This window comes from Oncorhynchus mykiss, chromosome 19, assembly GCF_057628025.1.
Source record: "Oncorhynchus mykiss isolate SJ-2025 chromosome 19, ASM5762802v1, whole genome shotgun sequence".
Classification (NCBI taxonomy): domain Eukaryota; kingdom Metazoa; phylum Chordata; class Actinopteri; order Salmoniformes; family Salmonidae; genus Oncorhynchus; species Oncorhynchus mykiss.
The window spans coordinates 68,597,630-68,623,610 of NC_143040.1; the positions used below are offsets into that span (position 1 = coordinate 68,597,630).

The window sequence follows — 25,981 nt, forward strand, 5'->3', positions numbered from 1 at the left end:
TAAATGTTGTTCTTCTTCATTGGCTGATTGCTCCCAAATCATAGGAAACCCCCACCCACTGTACTGCTTTAAAATGGTGGAAGCCCTCAATGGCAATGTCCATGCTAAAACAGATTATATCCATGACCAGTCCTCTCTCTATGACAACTGGCACAAGATATAGTCTTTTTTTTTTTTTAAGTTGCCGAAATGCCCCTTGCCTCTACTTATATCAGTGTATTCGTAACAACTCAACCATTACAAAATGTATATTCGATAAAATAAGCCTCACGTAGCAAATTCACAATACATTTTTCCGTTACCAAATTTGACTGTTACCAAATTTAACACTCTCATTTGACTCCGTACAAAAACTCCTCACTTTGTGCGATTATTTTTGAGGATAGATTTTGGCCGGAGTGAAACCTCTCGCATACCTCTTCCTCTCTGGTTTAAAGCTACCTAGTAACCAGACTGCCATTTTCTGTGTCAAATGCAATGGGGTGGTTCCAAGACCAACAGTAAATACACCAAACCTGTAAGTCTGTTTTTTTAAATCCAAATTTTTTACAGTCCCATTATACTATTTTTAATAGTTTATTGATGTTCCTGATTGTTTTCGGTGGCTGCTGTGGTGTATCTGTTCTTGATAATAAGAGGGGAGGGAACCCAGTGTGAGGAATATGTGAACCCTTGTTTGCTTACATTCTGTCCCGCTCTCTTACATCCTGTTTACCCAGTTATCGAAAAAAACACACCCATTTAACCTGAACATCAACAACGTTGCTATGTGATTTGAATCAACACTATTGTGTTTCGTGATCTCAAGCTTTAATATTTTGTGATTCCTCACCAAACCGTGTTTTAGGGACCATCCGCAGTAGAAATCTGACTGCCTACATTTTCACCCGATTCTACATGTAAAATCTGTGAGCACTCGGTTAGCAAATTATAGCCAACACTGTACTTTGTTCAGAGGTGCTAAGTACTCTCGGCCAGCAAACGCTATTGGTGTGTCTGAACCCTTAGATTTGAGGTTGGTTCAGGGGTTTGTCTCATTAGTTCCATTGCGGCGCATATTCTCGTCTGATATTTATGCAGACAATGTCCTAGTTATCGGCACCCCAAAAGGCTGCATGACTCTGGGGTTGGTTTTAATCGTGTTCGAATCACTTCTAGATGAATACATGATGGCAACATTCCTGTGTATTCATAGTATGGATGTAGGAGATATGAAAATGAAAGTAGTCCTGTTTTGTAGTATTGCTATAGGTCTAGCGGGTGTGTAAGAAATATATTTGCTATTTTCACAGCCGGAATTATGAGTGCAATAGCTGTCGGTGGGGTGAAGGAGCTGGGTTTTGATGAATTAGCAAGTTGTATGTGTGAGGAAGGCTTGGCCACTCACTGGCCAATCAATTAGTTCCATGGCTTAATTCTGCATGTGTTGGTCTCAAGTTTTGTAGGTTACTGACAGTCTCTACTTTGTCATCAACTCCAATGCTCGTAATCTAACACCTACCTCAGACCACTCGTAGAAAAGCTAAGTGTGTCGTTTGATGCTTTTTTTGCCCTCCATGCGTCACTTTATACACAGATCTCCACTCAACATAGAATCACATGGTTTATCCATCTCTATGTGACCATGATAACTTCAGAACAAAGTTGACTACAAATACCAATTGGCAATACCAATTGCCAATATATTTGTAAATTATAAAAATAAAAAAAATTAAAAGCATTGTGTGTATATATATATATATATATATATATATATATATATATATATATATATATATTTTTTTTTTTTGTTTTCATGAGTGACTTGGTGTATAGAGAGAAGAGGAGAGGGCCGAGCCCTGGTAGACATCAGTAGTAGGGGCCGAGCCCTGGTAGACATCAGTAGTGAGGGCCGAGCCCTGGTAGACATCAGTAGTGAGGGCCGAGCCCTGGTAGACATCAGTAGTGAGGGCCGAGCCCTGGTAGACCTCAGTAGTGAGGGCCGAGCCCTGGTAGACCTCAGTAGTGAGGGCCGAGCCCTGGTAGACCTCAGTAGTGAGGGCCGAGCCTTGGTAGACATCAGTAGTGAGCCGTCTTGAAGCTTGACTGGTTAGTGTAGCTTTTACTACTTGAGAAAAAGTTACAGGGACTCTGTTCAAAAGGTTATCTTAATTTGAACCCTGCATTTGTTTCTGTAGCCCACCAGAGGGGTGTGATTTTTGTAAAGAGGGTGTGCTATCCTCAGTGTATGAAATCTGGATCACCTACTTTCGGAGATACGCTCGCCAATCCAAAATGGGTAGATTTTGGGAAGTGTGTTGCCAAATATCTGCGCTATGCTCAGGAAAATGAGAAAATGCCCCAAAAGGTCTTCCAGTGACATCTTTCTTTTTCCTTTCACCTCACCAGAGGAGCAAGATGGAGAGGAAGAGAGAAGGTGGTTGTGGCCATAGATCTCCACTGTAAGTTTGTGTGTGTGTGTGTGTGTGTGTGTGTGTGTGTGTGTGTGAGAAATCAACAAACATAATCTTGGTCAGACTTTTGGCAAGTCAAGATGATGAAAAATACCATAACACATAATCTGCTCTACTGTGTCAATCTCCAAAACTAAATATATATATTTTTGTTATGTTAAGGAATGGATCATGAATTGTCTACTCGTATCTGATAATCATTTCAAGTAGCATGCAGACACAATATCAGTCCGATTTATTAAAGGTACACTATGCAGAAATCACTCATTTGCTTGTTGCTGAACTTCGAATAGTTTGCCTAATTTCAGTTTGTGACAAAACAAGCAATTGTAGTCTAGGTAATCATTGTACCATCTAAACCACTTTTGAATATATTTTCCATAACCAAAAATATAGTATTTTCAGCTGATTGAAGCTGGTGTACAAAACCGAAAGTATAAGATACATTTAGTTTTTTTGTAACTTAACAGGAAGCATAAAAATAGAGCAGATAAAACAGATCTACCACTTCTTAGACTTGCTTTCAATAATGTTTTATTTAATAATTATTAAACAAGGCAAGTCAGTTAAAGAACGAATGAATAAGAATGACAGATCTACTGTATAATAGTAATAAAAATGTATTTTTGAATTTGGTCACCCAAAAAAGTGGATGTATTACAGCTTTAATTAAACAGAAATGTAACTTTAAATGAAACTCACATGGCCAGATCAGCTAAATTACGAAACGGTGATACATCAGACTTCTTGCACACTGCCGTTTCTGTGCTCAAATCCATGCTTGTTTCTAAATGTGTGTGTTTTAATATAATAACAGCCGGGCCACTATCAGTATGATCATTAAATCAGGGCTAAAGCTATTTATTGTGTCGTGGTGTTGTGGTTAGGGGCAAGGAGACATGTTGGTGGTAGGAATGTTGTTTTAAAAAAAAAATGCACATCAATGTCCCTTTTCATTATATTACTCATTACATTGTACTTATTCATTCAAATATATTAACAAAAAATGCATGTTGCATGCTGAAGTGTAAAACTAAATGACTAAATAAATTACACTCCAAAATCACACATTCAGAAGTTTTCAGACCGCTGATGTACAAAACTCAGGTCTCAAAATGTGCAGGTTGTCATGAATCTTGCCCTGGTGGCCATGCTGCAGAGTGGTCACTAGCTGGCACATACAATCTGATTTTAAACCTTACCCTAACCTTAACCACACTGCTAACCCTAATGCTTAACCCTAACTTAAAATTTACGATGTAGCCAATTTTGACATTGCAGCTGGCCCATTTAGCGTAAAAAAAATCGCTCAGTTTTGCCTCCAGGACAAGATTCATGACCATAAATATCAACCACAACATTGCAGAATGTGATTTTGTAGTGTAATGTGCCTTTTAACTTGAAGTGGCATTCCTCCAATTGCAATTTGACATAGCACAAAACAGAATCCAGATGGAAAATGTCTCCACTGTGTCAACTTCAAATAGAATGAACCTAGTGTCTTTGTTTTTATCAGGGTCCATCAGGAGAGACCCGGCTCACCTGTACCCAGCTGTGTATCTATGAAGAGTGAAAATTCTATATATCTGCCAATCGACTTCAGTGGTGGAGACTTTACCCATGAACCAAGGTACAGTAAAACAATATATATGACTATATATTTGCAATGAATGAATTATACAAAAAATCGAAGTCACATAGTCAGATTTTTTCAGTCATCCGTTGTACGAAAACAGCAGTGGTGGAAAAAAGTACCCAGTTGTTATACTTGAGTATAAGTAAAGATACCATAATAGAAGATGACTCAAGTGAGTCTCCTAGTAAAATACCAGTTGAGAAAAAGTCTTAAAGTATTTGGTTTTAAATATACTTAAGTATCATCAAATCAAATCAAATTTATTTATATAGCCTTTCGTACATCAGCTGATAAGCCCTTCGTACATCATAAGTAAATGTAATTGCTAAAATATACTTGAGCATCAAAAGTAAAAAATATTTTCAAATTCCTTACATGAAGCAAACCAGACTTCACTATTTTCTTGTTTTCTTTTTAGCCAGGGGGCACACTCCAACACTCAGACATCTTTTCAAATGAAGCATGTGTGTTTAGTGAGTCCACCAGATCAGAGGCAGTAGGGGTGACCAGGGATGTTCTCTGTTTAGTGAGTCCTCCAGATAAGAGGCAGTAGGGATGACCAGGGATGTTCTCTGTTTAGTGAGTCCACCAGATCAGAGGCAGTAGGGATGACCAGGGATGTTCTCTGTTTAGTGAGTCCTCCAGATAAGAGGCAGTAGGGATGACCAGGGATGTTCTCTGTTTAGTGAGTCCACCAGATCAGAGGCAGTAGGGGTGACCAGGGATGTTTTCTGTTTAGTGAGTCCTCCAGATCAGAGGCAGTAGGGATGACCAGGGATGTTCTCTGTTTAGTGAGTCCACCAGATCAGAGGCAGTAGGGGTGACCAGGGATGTTCTCTGTTTAGTGAGTCCTCCAGATAAGAGGCAGTAGGGATGACCAGGGATGTTCTCTGTTTAGTGAGTCCACCAGATCAGAGGCAGTAGGGGTGACCAGGGATGTTCTCTGTTTAGTGAGTCCTCCAGATCAGAGGCAGTAGGGATGACCAGGGATGTTCTCTGTTTAGTGAGTCCACCAGATCAGAGGCAGTAGGGATGACCAGGGATGTTCTCTGTTTAGTGAGTCCACCAGATCAGAGGCAGGAGGGATGACCAGGGATGTAATCTGTTTAGTGAGTCCACCAGATCAGAGGCAGGAGGGATGACCAGGGATGTTCTCTGTTTAGTGAGTCCACCAGATCAGAGGCAGGAGGGATGACCAGGGATGTAATCTGTTTAGTGAGTCCACCAGATCAGAGGCAGGAGGGATGACCAGGGATGTTCTCTGTTTAGTGAGTCCACCAGATCAGAGGCAGGAGGGATGACCAGGGATGTAATCTGTTTAGTGAGTCCACCAGATCAGAGGCAGGAGGGATGACCAGGGATGTAATCTGTTTAGTGAGTCCACCAGATCAGAGGCAGTAGGGATGACAGGGATGTTCTCTTGATAAGTGTATGAATTAGACCAATTTCCTTTCCTGCTAAGCGTTCAAAATGTAACGAGGACTTTTGGGCGCCAGGTAAAAAAGTATATCATTTTCTATAGGAATGTGGTGAAGGTAAAGTAAAAGTTGTCTAAAATATGAATAGTAAAGTTCAGATACCCCCCAAAAAACATCTTGAGATGTACTTCAAAGTATTTTTTTCTTAAGTACTTTACACCACTGCAAAACAAATGGACTCAACTTGACATAGACTCTGAAAACCAGACCGCTGGGAACAAACTGGTTCTATCAACGTTGTTTCAATCTAATTTGTTGACGTATTGTAACATGGCATCTATGTGGAAAAAATATTGGATTTGAAAAAATCACCTGTTGTTTTGATGAAATTTCAACCACAGGATGATGTCATCAGGGTAACCACATTTCAACATAGACAAAACCTTACATAAAATATGTTGAATGTATACCTTTAAAACAATGTCAGATTTTCAACGTTATATCTACAATCAGAAGAAAAAAAAACAGTAGGTTGGGCTACACCTCCTAGGGTAGAATTGATCTATAGCTACGGTTTGGTCTCCGACCCAAGGCTTTACCCATTCCCAGCCCTGCTTAGCTATGATATTTGTCCCTGATCAATACCGACGTGATATCGTGAGAATGATTGTTGAGAGATCTCCACCTAAAAGCAAAATAGATTCCCTGTAGAAGTAATCTCAAAGGGTAGGTTTAACAGAGCAAATTAAATATGACCATGCTTTATCTTCTGCTTGGATAGTTCCATCTGTACCACTGACTTAGTCCGCTTTAATGTCAGTTTTTCTACAAATGTATATGTTGCATTCACTTCTCTATTGCAACCAAAAATCGAAGATAAAGAATAGGATTAAATCAAATCAAATTTGTATTTTAAAGTGCTTAAAAACAGTTATTTGATTTAGTCCTATTCTATAACATAGATTTTTGGTAAAGAGGGAGATGTGAATCCAACATATACATTATTAATTTGTAGACAAACTGAAATTAAAGCCAGACTAACAAACTGGAATTAAAGCCATACTAACAAACTGGGATTAAAGCCAGAGTAAATTAGTGTCTCAGATCCAAGCAGAAGATAAATCTCCTCCAAATGTTGATATTTGGTTGCGTTCTCAACCAAACACAATTTAATATTAATTTTGTAAGACAGTAAATAGCCTAAAATTAATAAGGCTGTTTTACAAACTAATGTAACATTCAACCTTAAAATGAGTAACACATCCATGGCCCCATTTTGAGGTTACTGTAACTATAAACGTCTTCTTATGTGATCATATAAAGTGTGCATGTTCAAGACAGCATGCAAAGGTCGCCGCAGGTCAGTGGAGATCTTCACATTGCTGTAATAATCTGTCAGAATCTCAAACGCCATTGATCACCATGCAGTCCTGGTTGTTTGGTTCTGCTATTAGACGAAGCACAGTGATAACACATTAATCTGATGTAGAAATAAACAAAATATCTGACAATGTCTTCTCACTTCTCACTGTGATTTTAAATGGTTGAAAGCGCAGAGATAAAAATGTGGGTGACAATTAAACCAAAAATCTGACATTGTTCGTGCATTGGAATATGGTTGTGCTTTTAGATGGTTGAAAGCAAGGTGATAACACATTGGAAATTCAACTAACATTTTGTGTGGGTGATTATAGCTTGTAATGTCATTGATCAATGTTTCAACTAAATATTAATCAACTATCCACATTAACATGATGTAGGTTACCCAGTGGGAGGACTGGGGTCAATTTGAGTTGAAGGCAGTCAATTCAGGAAGTAACAATTCAACATTAGAAAAAAGCCTATATATTTTCAATGACTGAGGAATAGAATCTATTTATGTAAAAAAAATTTAAAACTTTATTTAATTAAATAAAAATCACTTCCTGAATTGACTGCTTACAATTTGAATTGACCCCAACCCGGCTGGAAACATCTGACAATGTGATTTTTCGAGAGAAATGTTCCTCTACAGTAAAGTGGTATTCCTTAAATCGCAGTTGAACATACCACAAAACAGCATCCAGATTAAAAAACAATGTTTTTCCATGTATGAATATGTTATCCCATGTGTTTCCATAGGCTAATAGCATTAAGGCCAAATCCAATGTTTCAACAACAACAAAAATCTCACCAGTCTACAGACAATGCCACATAAGTACAAATCAAAAACAGTTTTCTTGAAATTGTTGCTAATATATTAAAAATTAAAAACACAAATACCTTATTTACATAAGTATTCAGACCCTTTGCTATTAGACTTGATATTGAGCTCAGGTGCATCCTGTTTCCATTGATTATCCTACAACTTGATTGGAATCCACCTGTGGTGAATTCAATTGATTTGACATGATTTGGAAAGGCACGCACCTGTCTATATAACGTCCCACAGCTGACAGTGCATGTCAGAACAAAAACCAAGCCATGAGGTCAAAGGAATTGTCCGTAGAGCTCCGAGACAGGATTTTGTCAAGGCACAGATCTGGGGAAGGGTACCAAAAAATGTCTGCAGCATTGAAGGTCCCCAAGAACACGGTGGCCTCCATCAGTTTGGAACCACCAAGACTCTTCCTACGGCTGGCCGCCTGGCCAAACTGAGCAATTGGGGGAGAAGGGCCTTGGTCAGGGAGGTGACCAAGAACCCGATGGTCACTCTGACAGAGCTCCAGAGTTTATCTGTGGAGATGGGAGAACCTTCCAGAAGGACAACCATCTCTGCAGCATCTGCAACACTGGGAGACTAGTCAGATTGAGGGGAAGATAAACGGAGCAAAGTACAGAGAGAACCTTGATGAAAACGCTCGTGACCTCAGACTGGAACGAAGGTTCAACTTCCAACAGGTCAATGACCCTAAGCACACAGCCAAGACAATGTAGGAGTGGCTTCGGGACAAGTCTCTGAATGTCCTTGAGTGGCCCAGCCAGAGCCCGGTCTTGAACCCGGTCAAACATCTCTGGAGAGACCTGAAAATAGCTGTGCAGCAACGCTCCCATCCAACCTGACAGAGCTTGAGAGGATCTGTAGAGAAGAATGGGAGAAACTCCCCAAATACAGGTGTGCCAAGCTTGTAGCATCATACCAAAGAAGACTTGAGGCTGTAATCCCTGCCAAAGATGCTTCAACAAATTTCTGAGTAAAAAGTCTGAATACCCACGTAAATGTGATATGTCAGTTTTTTTTTTTTTTTGGCTAAAATTTCAAAAAATCTGTTTTTGCTTTGTCATTATGGGGTACAATTTAGAATCAGTCTGTAATGTAACAAAATGTGGAAAAAGTCAAGGAGTCTGAATATTTTCTGAATGCACTGTACAAGGGTTCTAAAATTCAAAATCAAATAGCTACGTAAATGATTCATGGTATGACCATCATAAAACAATTCTTAGCATTCTCAAGTATTTAAGGAAAGCAAATTGGCTTGCCCCAGAAGTGTAGAGTTCCAGTGACAAGAGGATTTTGAGATATCTATCTATTTCTGATGTTAGAAAGTGAATAAAAGTATATTGTATAGATCAATAAAAACAAAGAAGGCTATTTAAATAACTTAAAAAAAAAAACATCTTTACAAGTACAGTATTTATTATTTTACCAGGAAGTTGACTGAGAACACATTCTCATTTGCAGCAACGATCTGGGGAATAGTTACAGGGGAGAGGAATGAGCCAATTGTAAACTGGGGATTATTAGGTGACCGTGATGGTCAGATTGGGAATTTAGCCAGGACACCGGGGTTAACACCCCTACAATAAGTGGCATGGGATCTTTAATGACCTCAGAGAGTCAGGACACCCGTTTAACATCCCATCCGAAAGACGGCACCCTACACTGCCCTGGGGCATTGGGATATTTTTTTAGACCAGAGGAAAGAGTACCTCCTACTGGCTCTCCAACACCATTTCCAGCAGCATCTGGTCTCCCATCCAGGGACTGACCAGGACAAACCCTGCTTAGCTTCAGAAGCAAGCCAGCAGTGGTATGCAGGGTGGTATGCTGTATAATCACTGTTTGTCAGTTTTATGTAATTGGTGTTACCACCTTGAAATTCACTCATTACAAAAATATACGAGCGCCTTGAGCATTTTCTCCAGTGTGCAAATTGTTACCAGGAGAGGGGTCTGTATTAAAGAAAATGATTAGTTAATCACACCCTTTTAGTGTGTTATAAATGTTTGTGTTCTATTGAAACTATGCCTTTTCTAAATGCAAAATGTAATTTAGTGTTACTCAATTTAATTAAAAGAAATAACAATTTGAGCAAAATGATTAATCATATAACATTTAGTAAATTATTTTTTAAACATTGATGACCTTAGATTTTAGAATTTGTGGCCTCCATTTCAGAAAATCCTAATTTTCCTAAAATGTCTCATTGGTGTTACCATCGTTGGTGTTACTACTCCTACTGATGGCACAATGTTATCATATTGGTAAAAAAAATATTTGAAGTAATTAAGCTTCTACAAATTGCCATGCCTAAATGCCACCATAATTCAAGAAACACCTACATGTGCAGAGTGCAGGGTTGTTTAGTGCACATGAAAGGGTATCCTGAACACAGGTCTCACAGCCACTCCATATGTACTGTATAATAGGCCATGGTTGCCTGACATTTTGTTTTCATGATAAGAGTCAAATGAAAACATATTTTTCTAAACAATTGAAAGCAAAACATGTTCTGCAAAAAAATATTCTGAATTGCTTCTTCTTTTTTTCAGAACAATTGGTGACCAAGAGCAGAGGTCAGAGTCAGAGATTCCGAGTGGTCAGTACACTTGTTCACTGATTGGCCAGCTTTAGTCCTTTCTTGGTATCAATTCATAAGGAATGGATCATTATGATTGTTTAAATTAAATCCTTCATAAATGATACATTGTTTTCAAGGGATAGTTCTCTCAAAATAGAGCTTCATGATGTTTTCCAACTTGTCTTGGCTGTAGTCGATCCCCAGGAAAGTTGTTGTGTGTGTGTTTCGATAACACTTCGATAACACTTTGCTACGACACAGTGGAGCAGCTAAAATACCTACTGTTGTCGCGACGCCCCAGTCGACACCCCAATCATGTAAAGACTTAATTTTCACACAAATGATGGTGCAGTGAAACATGATGCCATCATTTATTCAGTAAACAGTGTCAGTGTGGAGGACAGCAAATGGTTACTGTAGTCTGACGAGGGCTCCTCTCCTACATTACTGTAGTCTGATGAGGGCTCCTCTCTTGTATTACTGTAGTCTGACGAGGGCTCCTCTCCTACATTACTGTGTATGACGAGGGCTCCTCTCCTACATTACTTTAATCTGATGTCTCCTCTCCTACATTACTGTAGTATGACGAGGGCTCCTCTCTTGTATTACTGTAGTCTGATGAGGGCTTCTCTCCTACATTACTGTAGTCTGACGAGGGCTCCTCTCCTACATTACTTTAGTCTGATGTCTCCTCTCCTACATTACTGTAGTCTGACGAGGGCTCCTCTCCTACATTACTGTAGTCTGACGAGGGCTCCTCTCTTGTATTACTGTAGTCTGACGAGGGCTCCTCTCTTGTATTACTGTAGTCTGACGAGGGCTCCTCCTACATTACTGTAGTCTGACGTCTCCTCTCCTACATTACTGTAGTCTGTCTCCTCTCCTACATTACTGTAGTCTGACGAGGGCTCCTCCTGTATTACTGTAGTCTGACGAGGGCTCCTCTCTTGATTTACTGTAGTCTGACGAGGGCTCCTCTTGTATTACTGTAGTCTGACGAGGGCTCCTCTTGTATTACTGTAGTCTGATGGCTCCTCTCTTGTATTACTGTAGTCTGACGAGGGCTATTCTCTTGTATTACTGTAGTCTGACGAGGGCTCCTCTCTTGTATTACTGTAGTCTGACGAGGGCTCCTCTCCTACATTACTGTAGTCTGATGAGGGCTCCTCTCTTGTATTACTGTAGTCTGACGAGGGCTCCTCTCCTACATTACTGTAGTCTGACGAGGGCTCCTCTCCTACATTACTGTATTCTGACGAGGGCTCCTCTCCTACATTACTGTAGTCTGATGAGGGCTCCTCTCTTGTATTACTGTAGTCTGACGAGAGCTCCTCTCTTGTATTACTGTAGTCTGACGAGGGCTCCTCTCCTACATTACTGTAGTCTGACGAGGGCTCCTCTCTTGTATTACTGTAGTCTGACGAGGGCTCCTCTCTTGTATTACTGTAGTCTGACGAGGGCTCCTCTCTTGTATTACTGTAGTCTGACGAGGGCTCCTCTCCTACATTACTGTAGTCTGATGAGGGCTCCTCTCTTGTATTACTGTAGTCTGACGAGGGCTCCTCTCCTACATTACTGTAGTCTGACGAGGGCTCCTCACCTACATTACTGTAGTCTGACGAGGGCCCCTCTCCTACATTACTGTATTCTGATGAGGGCTCCTCTCTTGTATTACTGTAGTCTGACGAGGGCTCCTCTCTTGTATTACTGTAGTCTGACGAGGGCTCCTCTCCTACATTACTGTATTCTGACGAGGGCTCCTCTCCTACATTACTGTAGTCTGATGAGGGCTCCTCTCTTGTATTACTGTAGTCTGACGAGGGCTATTCTCTTGTATTACTGTAGTCTGACGAGGGCTCCTCTCTTGTATTACTGTAGTCTGACGAGGGCTCCTCTCCTACATTACTGTAGTCTGACGAGGGCTCCTCTCTTGTATTACTGTAGTCTGACGAGGGCTCCTCTCTTGTATTACTGTAGTCTGACGAGGGCTCCTCTCTTGTATTACTGTAGTCTGACGAGGGCTCCTCTGTTGTATTACTGTAGTCTGACAAGGGCTCCTCTCCTACATTACTGTAGTCTGACGAGGGCTCCTCTCTTGTATTACTGTAGTCTGACGAGGGCTCCTCTCCTACATTACTGTAGTCTGACGAGGGCTCCTCTCCTACATTACTGTAGTCTGACGAGGGCTCCTCACCTACATTACTGTAGTCTGACAAGGGCTCCTCTCCTACATTACTGTAGTCTGATGAGGGCTCCTCTCTTGTATTACTGTAGTCTGACGAGGGCTCCTCTCTTGTATTACTGTAGTCTGACGAGGGCTCCTCTCCTACATTACTGTAGTCTGATGAGGGCTCCTCTCTTGTATTACTGTAGTCTGACGAGGGCTCCTCTCCTACATTACTGTAGTCTGACGAGGGCTCCTCTCCTACATTACTGTAGTCTGACGAGGGCTCCTCTCCTACATTACTGTAGTCTGACGAGGGCTCCTCTCTTGTATTACTGTAGTCTGACGAGGGCTCCTCTCTTGTATTACTGTAGTCTGACGAGGGCTCCTCTCCTACATTACTGTAGTCTGACGAGGGCTCCTCTCTTGTATTACTGTAGTCTGACGAGGGCTCCTCTCTTGTATTACTGTAGTCTGACGAGGGCTCCTCTCCTACATTACTGTAGTCTGACGAGGGCTCCTCTCTTGTATTACTGTAGTCTGACGAGGGCTCCTCTCTTGTATTACTGTAGTCTGACGAGGGCTCCTCTCCTACATTACTGTAGTCTGACGAGGGCTCCTCTCTTGTATTACTGTAGTCTGACGAGGGCTCCTCTCCTACATTACTGTAGTCTGACGAGGGCTCCTCTCTTGTATTACTGTAGTCTGACGAGGGCTCCTCACCTACATTACTGTAGTCTGACGAGGGCCCCTCTCCTACATTACTGTATTCTGATGAGGGCTCCTCTCTTGTATTACTGTAGTCTGACGAGGGCTCCTCTCTTGTATTACTGTAGTCTGACGAGGGCTCCTCTCCTACATTACTGTATTCTGACGAGGGCTCCTCTCCTACATTACTGTAGTCTGATGAGGGCTCCTCTCTTGTATTACTGTAGTCTGACGAGGGCTCCTCTCTTGTATTACTGTAGTCTGACGAGGGCTCCTCTCCTACATTACTGTAGTCTGACGAGGGCTCCTCTCTTGTATTACTGTAGTCTGACGAGGGCTCCTCTCCTACATTACTGTAGTCTGACGAGAGCTCCTCTCTTGTATTACTGTAGTCTGACGAGGGCTCCTCTCCTACATTACTGTAGTCTGACGAGGGCTCCTCTCTTGTATTACTGTAGTCTGACGAGGGCTCCTCTCTTGTATTACTGTAGTCTGACGAGGGCTCCTCTCCTACATTACTGTAGTCTGACGAGGGCTCCTCTCTTGTATTACTGTAGTCTGACGAGGGCTCCTCTCCTACATTACTGTAGTCTGACGAGGGCTCCTCTCTTGTATTACTGTAGTCTGACGAGGGCTCCTCACCTACATTACTGTAGTCTGACGAGGGCCCCTCTCCTACATTACTGTATTCCGATGAGGGCTCCTCTCTTGTATTACTGTAGTCTGACGAGGGCTCCTCTCTTGTATTACTGTAGTCTGACGAGGGCTCCTCTCCTACATTACTGTATTCTGACGAGGGCTCCTCTCCTACATTACTGTAGTCTGATGAGGGCTCCTCTCTTGTATTACTGTAGTCTGACGAGGGCTCCTCTCTTGTATTACTGTAGTCTGACGAGGGCTCCTCTCCTACATTACTGTAGTCTGACGAGGGCTCCTCTCTTGTATTACTGTAGTCTGACGAGGGCTCCTATCCTATATTTTCTCTCGTCCCGACTCCTGGGTGCTGCTTGACTTTCGCGCTCTACTCTACTGTCACCCAGAATTCTGCAAACTGAAGTGGATTTCTCAAGTATGGAGCAGAATATTCTGCTCATATCTGGCCAATGTAGGGATCTGTAATTATATGAATGTTAGTTTGCGCGCCATCAAATTATCATGTAAAATGTATTTATGCAGTGAACTTGTTTCCGCTCAGATCAGTCATATAGAAAACTTTGATAAATCAGATGTACACTTTTGTGCTCAACCGCCTCTGTGGAAAAAAATGCATATCCAAAAATAGCCAAGGTAAGTGGAGACATCATATGAGATTGTGTTTTGAGTGGAAGATCCCTTTAATTACCCTCTATACTGCTAGAGCTAACGAATCAAAATGAGGAGTTATCATCCTTCATATCAGTGTTTCTAATGTTGAGAGTCCTTAGGACTGCGTGTCATTCCTGCTAATACATTTCTTTGACCAGTGATGCTGAAAATGATACATGTAATGTAACTGTGAAACGAATGGTTTCAGGATTATGGAAAATGTATTTGTAATTTGCATTCTTAAAACATTGAGCTGTACACTACACTTTTTAGTAATTATCAGGGTACATTGGGATATCTGTCAAACTACATCTGTAAAGTTAAGGATTTTGCTATTTATAATACTTGTTTCATCAAATAGATGAACTTCATCTGGTGTACCAACTCAAATCTACCCTGAAGAAGAGACATGAATGCATATTTGAGGGAATAGCTAAACAAGGCCACTCAACACTTCTCAATAAGATCTACACAGAGCTCTACATCACAGAGGGTGGAAGCGGAGATGTCAATAACGAACATGAGGTGAGACAGATTGAAACAGCTTCCAGGAAATCAGCAGCACAAGGGACAAAAATCAAATGTAACGACATCTTTAAACCCTCACCTGGACAAGACAAACCTATCAAAACTGTGCTGACAAAGGGAGTTGCTGGCATTGGAAAAACTGTCTCTGTGCAGAAGTTCATTCTGGACTGGGCTGAAGGAAAAGCTAATCAGGATGTCCAATTCATATTTCCACTTCCTTTTCGGGAGCTGAATTTGATGAAAAATAAAAAAATCTGTTTGAATGAACTTATAGATCACTATTTCATTGAGATTAGAGAATCTGGAATCTCCAACTTTGACAGCTACAAAGTTATGTTTGTTCTTGATGGTCTGGATGAGTTTCGACTTCCTCTAGACTTCAAGAACAACAAGAGCTGCTGTGATGTCACAGAGTCAACCTCCGTGGATGTGCTGCTAACAAACCTCATCAAGGGGAATCTGCTCCCCTCTGCTCTTGTCTGGATAACATCCCGACCAGCAGCAGCCAATCAGATTCCTCCAGAGTGTGTTGACCAGGTGACAGAGGTACAAGGATTCAACGACCCACAGAAGGAGGAGTACTTCAAGAATAGAATCAGTGATGAGAACCTGGCCTGCAGAATCATCACACACATTAAGTCATCAAGGAGCCTCCACATCATGTGCCACATACCAGTCTTCAGTTGGATTACGGCCACTGTTCTAGAGAGACTGTTGTGTCAGGCAGAGAGTGGAGAGATGCCCAGGAATCAGACTCAAATGTACACACACTTCCTGGTATTTCAGACCAAACAAGGGATTCGGAAGTATCTCGAAGACCATGACCGAGATCCACACTGGGATAAAACGATAATTCTCTCTCTGGGAAAACTGGCCCTCAAACAACTGGAAAAAGGCAATCTGATCTTCTATGAGGAAGACCTAAGGGAGTGTGGCATTGATGTCAGAGAAGCATCAGTGTACTCAGGAGTGTGCACACAGATCTTCAGAGAGGAGTGTGGGCTGTACCAGGAGAATGTGTACTGCTTTGTGCATCTGAGCATCCAGGAGTTTCTTGCTGCTTTATATGTGTTTCTCACATTCAACCAAAGCAGAGAGAATCCACTGGTCAAAAAGAGATCTTCATTCAGGGACCAGGAATCATCAATCGGACACAAATCTACGATCGACTTCTACAACAGTGCAGTAGATAAAGCTTTACAGAGCGAGAATGGACACCTGGATCTGTTCCTCCGCTTTCTTCTGGGCCTTTCACTTGAGTCCAATCAGACTCTCCTACGAGGCCTACTGTCACAAACAGAGAGCAGCTCACTGACAAATGTGGAAACAGTCAAATACATCAACGAGAAGATAAGAGAGAATCCCTCACCAGAGAAATGCATCAATCTGTTCCATTGTCTGAATGAGTTGAATGACCACTATCTAGTGTGGGAGATGCAAAGCTACTTGAACTCAGGAAGTCTCTCAGAAGCCAAATTGTCACTTACAGAGTGGTCAGCTCTGGCCTTTGTGTTGCTGACTTCAGAAGAGGAGCTGGATGTTCTTGACCTAAATAGATTCTCCAGAACAGAGGAAGGTCTTCTAAGGCTGCTGCCAGTGGTCAAAGCCTCCAGAACAGCACTGTAAGTACTTATAATGGTTTCATAACTTGGCTGGGTGCGTTAGACTTAATATTTTGACAGTTATGTTTGAAAATGTTCATTATGTTGATTCAATTTCAATTGATGTCCTATTCAGGTTGAATAGATGTAAACTCACAGAGAGATGCTGTAAAGAGTTGGCATCAGCTCTCAGCTCAAACTCCTCACAACTGAGACAACTGGACCTGAGTGACAATGACCTGCAAGATTCGGGAGTGGGGCTGCTGTGTGCCGGACTCGGCAATCCACAGTGTAAACTGGAAACACTGAGGTGAGGTTATTTACATTGGCCCTTATCAAATGAAGGTGCACAGACATGATCATAAAGTGGATTTTCCTACCCGAATATCGCGAGACGTAAGGGTGTGTGATTATGTTAGTTTCATGTCGCATGCAGGTGAACATTGAACTCTGATTTAACAATCAGATCCGTCAAATACGAAACTTTGATAAATCAGGCACGCACCCTTTGTTGGATCTGAACCACTGCCACTCGTGGATTACGAGTCCTGCGTATCACACTATTGCTTTTTGTCGACTCCGTCACTGATGGCTAACCACCTTCAGATTGATTTTGTTGGTCTATTGAATATATAGAATATTTTCTGCTAAATATTTTTTTTTTTAAATCACTCTTCTGCAAGATATACATAAACAATTGAAGTATTTTCTGTGTTAGACTTAAGAGATAGTGTTTGCTTTGTATATGTTGTATTATGTTCTAAATCTAGAAAAAAACATGCCAAAATGCTAACTCAAATCAAATCAAATGTATTTCTATAGCCCTTCTTACATCAGCTGATATCTCAAAGTGCTGTACAGAAACCCAGCCTAAAACCCCAAACAGCAAGCAATGCAGGTGTAGAAGCACGGTGGCTAGGAAAAACTCCCTAGAAAGGCCAGAACCTAGGAAGAAACCTAGAGAGGAACCAGGCTATGTGGGGTGGCCAGTCCTCTTCTGGCTGTGCCGGGTGGAGATTATAACAGAACATGGCCAAGATGTTAAAATGTTCATAAATGACCAGCATGGTCAAATAATAATAATCACAGTAGTTGTTGAGGGTGCAACAAGTCAGCACCTCAGGAGTAAATGTCAGTTGGCTTTTCATGGCTGATCATTAAGAGTATCTCTACTGCTCCTGCTGTCTCTAGAGAGTTGAAAACAGCAGGTCTGGGACAGGTAGCACGTCCAGTGAACAGGTCACGGTTACATAGCCGCAGGCAGAACAGTTGAAACTAGAGCAGCAGCACGGCCAGGTGGACTGAGGACAGCAAGGAGTCATCATGCCAGGTAGTCCTGAGGCATGGTCCTAGGGCTCAGGTCCTCCAAGAGAGAGAAAGAAAGAAAGAGAGAATTAGAGAGAGCATACTTAAATTCCCACAGGACACAAGATAAGACAGGAGAAGTACTCCAGATATAACAGACTGACCCTAGCCCCCCGACACATAAACTACTGCAGCATAAATACTGGAGGCTGAGACAGGAGGGGTCAGGAGACACTGTGGCCCCATCCGATGATACCCCCGGACAGGGCCAAACAGGCAGGATATAACCCCACCCACTTTGCCAAAGCACAGCCCCCATATCACTAGAGGGATATCTTCAACCACCAACTTACCATCCTGAGACAAGGCCGAGTATAGCCCACAAAGATCTCCGCCACGGCACAAACCAAGGCGGAGGCGCCAACCCAGACAGGAAGATCACGTCAGTGACTCAACCCACTCAAGTGACGCACCCCTCCTGGGCACGGCATGGAACAGCACCAGTAAGCCAGTGACTCAGCCCCTGTAATAGGGTTAACCCTGAAGCATTTAATAGTACTATAAAACAAAAGAAATATAAGTTCAGAGTTTTTTATTACATATTTGAACAATCTACTGTTAGAATTAAACAATCAATATCAACAATATTTTAAATATATATTTTGATAGACCAAAGTATCAGCTATCATACCATGTAATGGAACAAAAAATAAAACACATAAGACGCAAATTACTGGATTCATGTCGACTTTGTCAGACAACATAAAAGGCGTTTTTTAAATTATAGTCCACCAAGTGTTTTAAGGCCTTAAGAGAAATGTTGATTGTCCCGTCCTTCAAACAGCAACTTTTTTTCTCAGTCTCATGGCAAAATATGTCAAATAGCACGAGAACAAATGATCTGTTGGCATTTATAAAATAGTACCAAAACTTCCTGTTTCCATTACAGCGGTTATGATTATTTTTTTATACTGTATGACTTTTCTCACATGAAAACTGTGAATGGAAATGTGGTTAATGAGTCTATTGTTACGCCTCTGAAGTGATAATGGCCTGTTACTTTCATTAGTAGAATCTAAGTAGTGGATGATTCTTATCCAATTTGTGCTGTCCAACTTGTTTCATTTTAGGTTGAATAGCTGTAAACTCACAGAGAGATGTTGTGAACAGTTGGCCTCAGTTCTCATCTCAAACTCAAACCTGAGAGAACTGGATCTGAGTGACAATGACCTGCAGGATTCAGGAGTGAAGCTGCTCTCTGCCGGACTGGGCAGTCCAACCTGTAAACTACAGACACTGAGGTCAGTATTACTGGCATCGTTGAAGAGCAAAACCTTGTTGAATTCCTTAATTTATAATATTTATTTGAAAGCTTTTGAAATAAACATAAATTCAGGGAGGTCTGGTGTTACACTGTGCAAATACAGGTGAATTTTGATTCAATTTGTTTTGTCCAACTTGTTTTCTTTTAGGTTGAATAGATGTAAACTCACAGAAAGCTGTTGTGAACAGTTGGCCTCAGTTCTCATCTCAAACTCAAACCTGAGAGAGCTGGATCTGAGTGACAATGACCTGCAGGATTCAGGAGTGGAGCTGCTGTCTGCTGGACTGGGGAGTCTGCAATGTAAACTGCAGACACTGAGGTGAATTATTTAGCAACTTGACTTTACAACCATATATTAACTTTGGCCCTCATTTATTAAATGAACGTGACTGATCATAAAATGGACATTTATCAATATCAACGTGGTCATATGGTGTGTTCGAATTAATCCCACGTCTGCTCTGAGATGTGCGTACAGTCAGTTTTACTGGTGAACAAGTGAATGTCTGTACATGATATATCTTCTCTGCTCTACTGTTCATACAACAGTGGATTCTTCTACCCAAATATGGTGATGTTGGGCATGTCATTATGTTAATTTCAGGCTGCATGTACGTGAACCTTCAGGTCAGATTTATGAAGTGAATTCATGTATGATCAAATCAGAGGGCTTGAACTGACTTTTAAAAAAACGTTTTATTTATTTATTAGACATTTTGCAGGATGAAATCTCTTGAGATGCACCATATCATTTTCAAGAGTCCAAATGGAAACAACAAAACAATACTTAGTAACAAGAACAATATGGCACCTACTGTCTAATAATATTAACAATTAAATAATAAATATGGCTGCTACTGTCTAATAATATTAACAATTAGATAATATGGAAACTACTGTCTAATAATATAAAACATTTAATAATAATTATATTGCAACTGTCAAATATATCGTCCTGAATATGAAACCATTTGTTTAGAAAACAAATATCTCTGTAAATAGTTGTCAAGGTGTGGGTGTAGCTGGTGCAATGAAAGTCAGGCTCAGGAGAGCAGAGATGAGTGGACAAGGCAACTTTACTGAGGCAACATCATAAGAATAGAACGCAACCGCGTCTCAAAAACAAATCCCATCAGAATAGGTGAGGCAGCACTAAGTACAAAATAACAAGGTACAGAGTACAGGCTGTCAAAAAGCATGGGTGTAAAATAGAACCCGGCGCAAACCAGCCGGAAGAGTGCCAACCTGACAAACAATTACACACACAGACATGGGGGGAACAGAGGGTTAAATGCACGACATGTAATGAGGGAATGAATACCAGGTGTGTGGGAAAACAAGACAAAACAAATGGAAAATGAAAGGTGGATCGGCGATGGCTAGAAGACCGGTGATGTTGACTGCCGAACGCCGCCTGAACAAGGAGAGGGACTGACTTCGGCGGAAGTCGTGACAATAGTTCCCTCCTGATAACTCTAGTGTTAGTGGCCGCCCCCAATACATTACAATTCCACTTTACATTAGCCACTAGGATGTAGCTTTCATTTTTTAAATTTTGTTTTAGGCTGGACCGATGTAACATCACAAAGAAAAACTTGGAAGAATGTTCCTCAACTCTCAGCTCAAACTCATCCCACCTGAGAGAACTGGACCTGAGTTACAGTCAGCCAGGAGACCCAGGAGATCTAGGAGACCCAGGAGATCTAGGAGACCCAGGAGTAGAGTTGCTCACTGCTATCCTGGAGGATCCTCAATATCATCTCAAAACAGTCAGGTAAAACAGTTCTGTTTTTTTAATCTGTCAAATGTATATAAATGTACAATATACAATAAGGTTTTCAGAGTCACTTCATGTCCTTGTGCTTTTCTTGCAGTGGCCACGGTGAAGAGTTTTTGCTGTTTCAGAGATGTAAGTTATTTGCTGTTAAATGAAGCTTTTATATCTTGAATAGGGCATATTACTAAGTATCCAAAAAGTATGAAAGAACAGCACACTGGTGAAGGCGGACGGCCAACCATGACAGTCATTTTTCACTGCAGTGTATGAAGGAACAACACATTTTTTTCATGTAGTTTTTATCGGGCTTATTACGGATGAAGTCAGTTGTCCGTCTTCACTAATATTTAGAAGATTGTTCTGGATACTTACAGCGCATTGCATAATGACTTTTCCATACTCTGTTCTTCCTTGTTTAGCCTCAGTAGTTGCATGTGAGCTAACACTGGACCCGAACACAACATACAGACATCTCTCTCTGTCTGAGGACAACAGAAAGGTGACATGGGAGATAGAAGAGCAGCTGTATCCTGATCACCCAGACAGATTTATGGACTGGACACAGGTGCTTTGTAGAGAAGGTCTGACTGGGCGCTGCTACTGGGAGACAGAGTGGAGCGGGGATGTGGTTGATATAGCAGTAACGTATAAAGAAATCAGCAGGAAAGGAGTGGGGAAAGACTGTGGGTTTGGATTTAATGACAAGTCCTGGAGAATGTTGTGCTCTGATCAGAAGTACACTGCCTTGTACAATAATAAGTGTACTTTCATACCGGTCCCTTGCTCCAACAGAGTAGGAGTGTATCTGGACTGGCCGGCTGGCACTCTGTCCTTCTACAGCATCTCCTCGGACACAGCAACTCTACTGCACACGTTCCAAGCCAAATTCACTAAGCCTCTTTACCCAGGGTTTAGGCTTTGGGTTGGTTCTTCAGTGACCCTGTGCCATGTAGACACCAAAGCCATCAAAGAAGCACAGTCATAAGTTTGTCGTGATAAATGTGACGGCCACACATTTGATGTGTTCAGTGAAACATAATACCAATTAGTGGAAAAAATATCAGAATTTGGCTGCCTAACTAAACGCAGCCATTAAAAATCAGTTTACTCATGCAGTTTAAAATTCACTTTGCATAACACACCAAGCTTTAAAAGACGCATGGTTTTAAAATATCCCCAAAATATTTATTAAAAGAGAGAACTTACCCAAGCCTCCCCATTTCTCCTTCACCTAAATCCAGATAGCTGATGTTCTGAAAGAGTTGCAAAATTTGGACCCCTACAAATCAGCTGGGCTAGACAATCTGGACCCTCTCTTACTAAGATTATCTTCTGCAATTGTTGCAACCCCTATTACTAGCCTGTTCAACCTCTCTTTCGTATCCTCTGAGATCCTCAAAAATTGGAAAGCTGCCACGGTCATCCTCCTCTTCAGAGGGGGAGACACTAGACCCAAACTGTTACAGATCTATATCCATCCTGCCCTGTCTTTCTAAGGTCTTCGGAAGGCAAGTTAACAAGCAGATCACCGACCATTTCGAATCCTACCATACCTTCTCCGCTTTGCAATCTGGTTTCCGAGCTGGTCATGGATCCACCTCAGCCATGCTCAAGGTCCTAAACAATATTGTAACCGCCATCGATAAAAGACAATACCGTGCAGGCTTATTCAACCACCCCGCCAAGGCCTTCGACTCTGTCAATCACCACATTCTTATCGGCAGACTCAACAGCCTTGGTTTCTCAAAAGATTGCCTCGCCTGGTTCTCAGACCGAGTTTAGTGTGTCAAATCGGAGGGCCTGTTGTCCGGATCTCTGGTAGTCTCTATGGGGGTGCCTCGGTTCAATTATCGGGCCGACTCTCTTCTCTGTACACATCAATGATGTCGCTCTTGCTGCTGGTGATTCTCTGATCCACCTCTACGCAGACGACACCATTCTGTATACTTCTAGCCCTTCTTTGGACACTGTGCTAACTAACCTCCAGACAAGCTTCAATGTCATATAACTCTCCTTCCGTAGCCTCTATCTTAATTGAAAGTAAAACTAAATGCATGCTCTTCAACCGATCGCTGCCCGTATGTCCAGCATCACTATTCTGGACAGGTCTGACTTAAAATATGTGGACAACTACAAACACCTAGGTGTCTGGCTAGACTAAACTCTCCTTCCAGACTCACATTAAGCATCTCCAATCCAAAATTAAATCTAGAATCGGCTTCCTATTTCGCAACAAAGCATCCTTCACTCATGCTGCCGAACATACCCAGGTGCAGCCGCAAAGCACCATCAGCGGCCGTCTTATTCTGTTAAGGTGCTGTGCAGAGAGATTCTTTAATGAATCTATGAGATGGACCGTATGTTGATTTATGTACACTAGACTGATTTCTAAGGATGCCAATTTTTGTATTAGTGATCTCATGATGGTAATTGTCTGTTATTCTGGGTTTATTGATTCGATATTTGATGCAACTGGTTCTACTATGTTGTATTGTGGTACCGTATGTATTTATTAATGCTGTTTGATTGATGCTGCTGTTAGCTATGCTATGGTTGTAAGACAACAACCACCCGGGCCACTGCCTGTTCACCCCGCTATCATCCAGAAGGCAAGGTCAGTACATGTGCATCAAAGTTGGGACCGAGAGACTGAAAAATAGCTTCTAAGGCCATCAGACTGTTAAAACAGCCATCAATAACATTGAGTGGCTGCTGCCAACATACTGACTCAAATCTCTAGCCACTTTAATAATTAAACATTGGATGTATCACTAGTCACTTTAAACAATGCCACTTTATATAATGTTTGCATACCCTACATTACTCATCTCATATGTATACTGTACTCTATACCATCTACTGCATCCTGCCTATGCCGTTCGGCCGTTGCTCATCAATATATTTATATGTACATATTTTTATTCATTCCTTTACACTTGTGTATAAGGTAGTTGTTGTGAAATTGTTAGATTACTTGTTAGATATTACTGCAAGGTTAGAGGATATGTTAGACTATTGTCACACCCTGACCATAGTTTGCTTTGTATGTTTCTATGTTTTGTTTGGTCAGGGTGTGATCTGAGTGGGCATTCTATGTTGTGTGTCTAGTTTGTCTGTTTCTGTGTTTGGCCTGATATGGTTCTCAATCAGAGGCAGGTGTTAGTCATTGTCTCTGATTGGGAACCATATTTAGGTAGCCTGTTTGGTGTTGGGTTTTGTGGCTGATTGTTTCTGTCTTTGTGTTTGTTGCACCAGATAGGGCTGTTTTGGTTTATGTTCATGTTTAGTTTTCTTATTAAAAAACATGAACTTCAACCACGTTGCATTTGGGTCCGCCTCTCCTTCCCAGGAAGAATCTCGTGACAACTATTACTGCATGGTCGGAACTAGAAGCACAAACATTTCGCTACACTCACATCTGCTAACCATGTGTATGTGACCCATAACATTTGGTTGATTTTTATGGCTCTTGACTTTCTATTCTGTTTTTGTTCTGTACGGTATGTATATTTTGTCAAACATTGTTTTTCAAAATATTTTTTGATACTACATACGATGCGTTTTGACTAGAACCATTTCAAACATTTGCATAAAAGCTCCTTCAATGGCTTCAATGGTACATTTTTGGGGGGGATTCGCCACTGCTCTTGAACCGGCTAAGCTACAAACACCAAACCAACATTGTCATCTGCAGTCTGACGTAACTTACATTGTTTCAACACAGCTTTTTGCTACCAATTATAGGTTATGAATTTTAACGCTTGTTGTGTAACACTTTATATGAAGGGGTTTACATAACACCTTTCTAAAAAAACAGTCATAACACATTTACTTTTGCAGTATCATTCATAACAACCACCATAACACATTTATTGAACATCATTCATTAGGAGTTATAAAGTAGAAGTCCCCTCCCACATACATTTTATCAATCCATTGTACAACAACAAATCTCTTATTTTTACTGTCACAGCACCCGACCTCCTGACACACTATTGAAACAACAGGCTGGAACTGGCACAGTGTCAACCCACCACGGAGAAAAGGGGAAACACAGATTACACGTGGGGTTAAAACCTCAAGCAACCACTGGGGGCTTTCCACTCACCACCGAATAGGGAAAGGGGGATGTGAAACTCAGAGTGACACATTTTAAAATATGACTACATGATCTTACAATGCAAGATTATTTTATGGAATAGAGAGAGAGAGATACAGATATGACACACAGGATCTTAATTTGACCATTTTCTCACAGCAGGAAAATAATCCTGCAGCTACAGGAAATGTGAATTATTATGCGGATTATAATTAATGGACATTTTTGGAGGGGTTGATGGGAAAAAAATATATTCTCGCAAATCAAGTCTGACATTTTTAATTGGAAATGTAAATTGTTACGAGCCTTTTTATAACTCAAATACACAGAACATTTAAAAATTAAAATACAATAAGTCTCTGACAACAGGGTGATCATTATAAGCTCCTTAATAGGGCCCTAGCCATTTGCGAGATTTGGTTGAAAAATAAACTTTTAGTATCTGTGTCCCGCTGGACGGTGTGCAATTCAAATAAATAATCATACATTTTATGGATTTTAAACATTTATGTACATATAAGTGTCTTATATCGGCTGAAAGCTTAAATTCTTGTTAATTTAACTGCACTGTCTGATTTACAGTAGCTATTACAGCGAAAACATGCCATGCGGTTGTTTGCGGACTGCGCCCCACATCAAAATATTTTTGCCACCGGCACAGGTTTCTTACATTCAAATATAACGATTTAAATATTCACTTACTTTTTGAAAATCTTCCACTGATTTGTCATCCAAAGGGTCCCTGCTATAACATGTAGCGTCGTTTTGTTAGATAAAATCCTTCTTAATATCCCAAAAAGTGAGTTTAGTTGGCGCCATCGATTTGAGTAATCCTCTCGTTCAACTTGCAGAGAAAGGAATCCGAAAATCTTCCCTTAAACT

The 25,981-nt window shown here is 41.2% G+C and overlaps 1 protein-coding gene across 3 annotated transcripts; it reads left to right on the forward strand.

The window, feature by feature from the left end:
* The first annotated feature begins 369 nt into the window (after positions 1-369).
* LOC110498214 (NACHT, LRR and PYD domains-containing protein 3) lies at positions 370-24,315 on the forward strand. 3 transcript variants are annotated; one of them, XM_021574841.3, is made up of 11 exons: positions 370-517; positions 2,389-2,441; positions 3,970-4,083; positions 10,260-10,306; positions 14,827-16,615; positions 16,731-16,904; positions 19,030-19,200; positions 19,372-19,542; positions 20,788-20,997; positions 21,098-21,132; positions 21,420-24,315. In XM_021574841.3, the coding sequence occupies exons 1-11, from the start codon at positions 473-475 to the stop codon at positions 21,983-21,985; spliced, it is 3,375 nt and encodes a 1,124-aa protein (XP_021430516.3). In that variant the 5' UTR covers positions 370-472; the 3' UTR covers positions 21,986-24,315. The 3 variants fall into 3 exon arrangements, with proteins under 3 accessions (XP_021430516.3, XP_090067728.1, XP_090067729.1); XM_090211602.1 differs by lacking the exon at positions 10,260-10,306 and having other exon boundaries at positions 444-517; XM_090211603.1 differs by lacking the exons at positions 370-517; positions 2,389-2,441; positions 3,970-4,083; positions 10,260-10,306 and adding an exon at positions 14,114-14,229.
* The last annotated feature ends 1,666 nt before the right edge of the window (positions 24,316-25,981 follow it).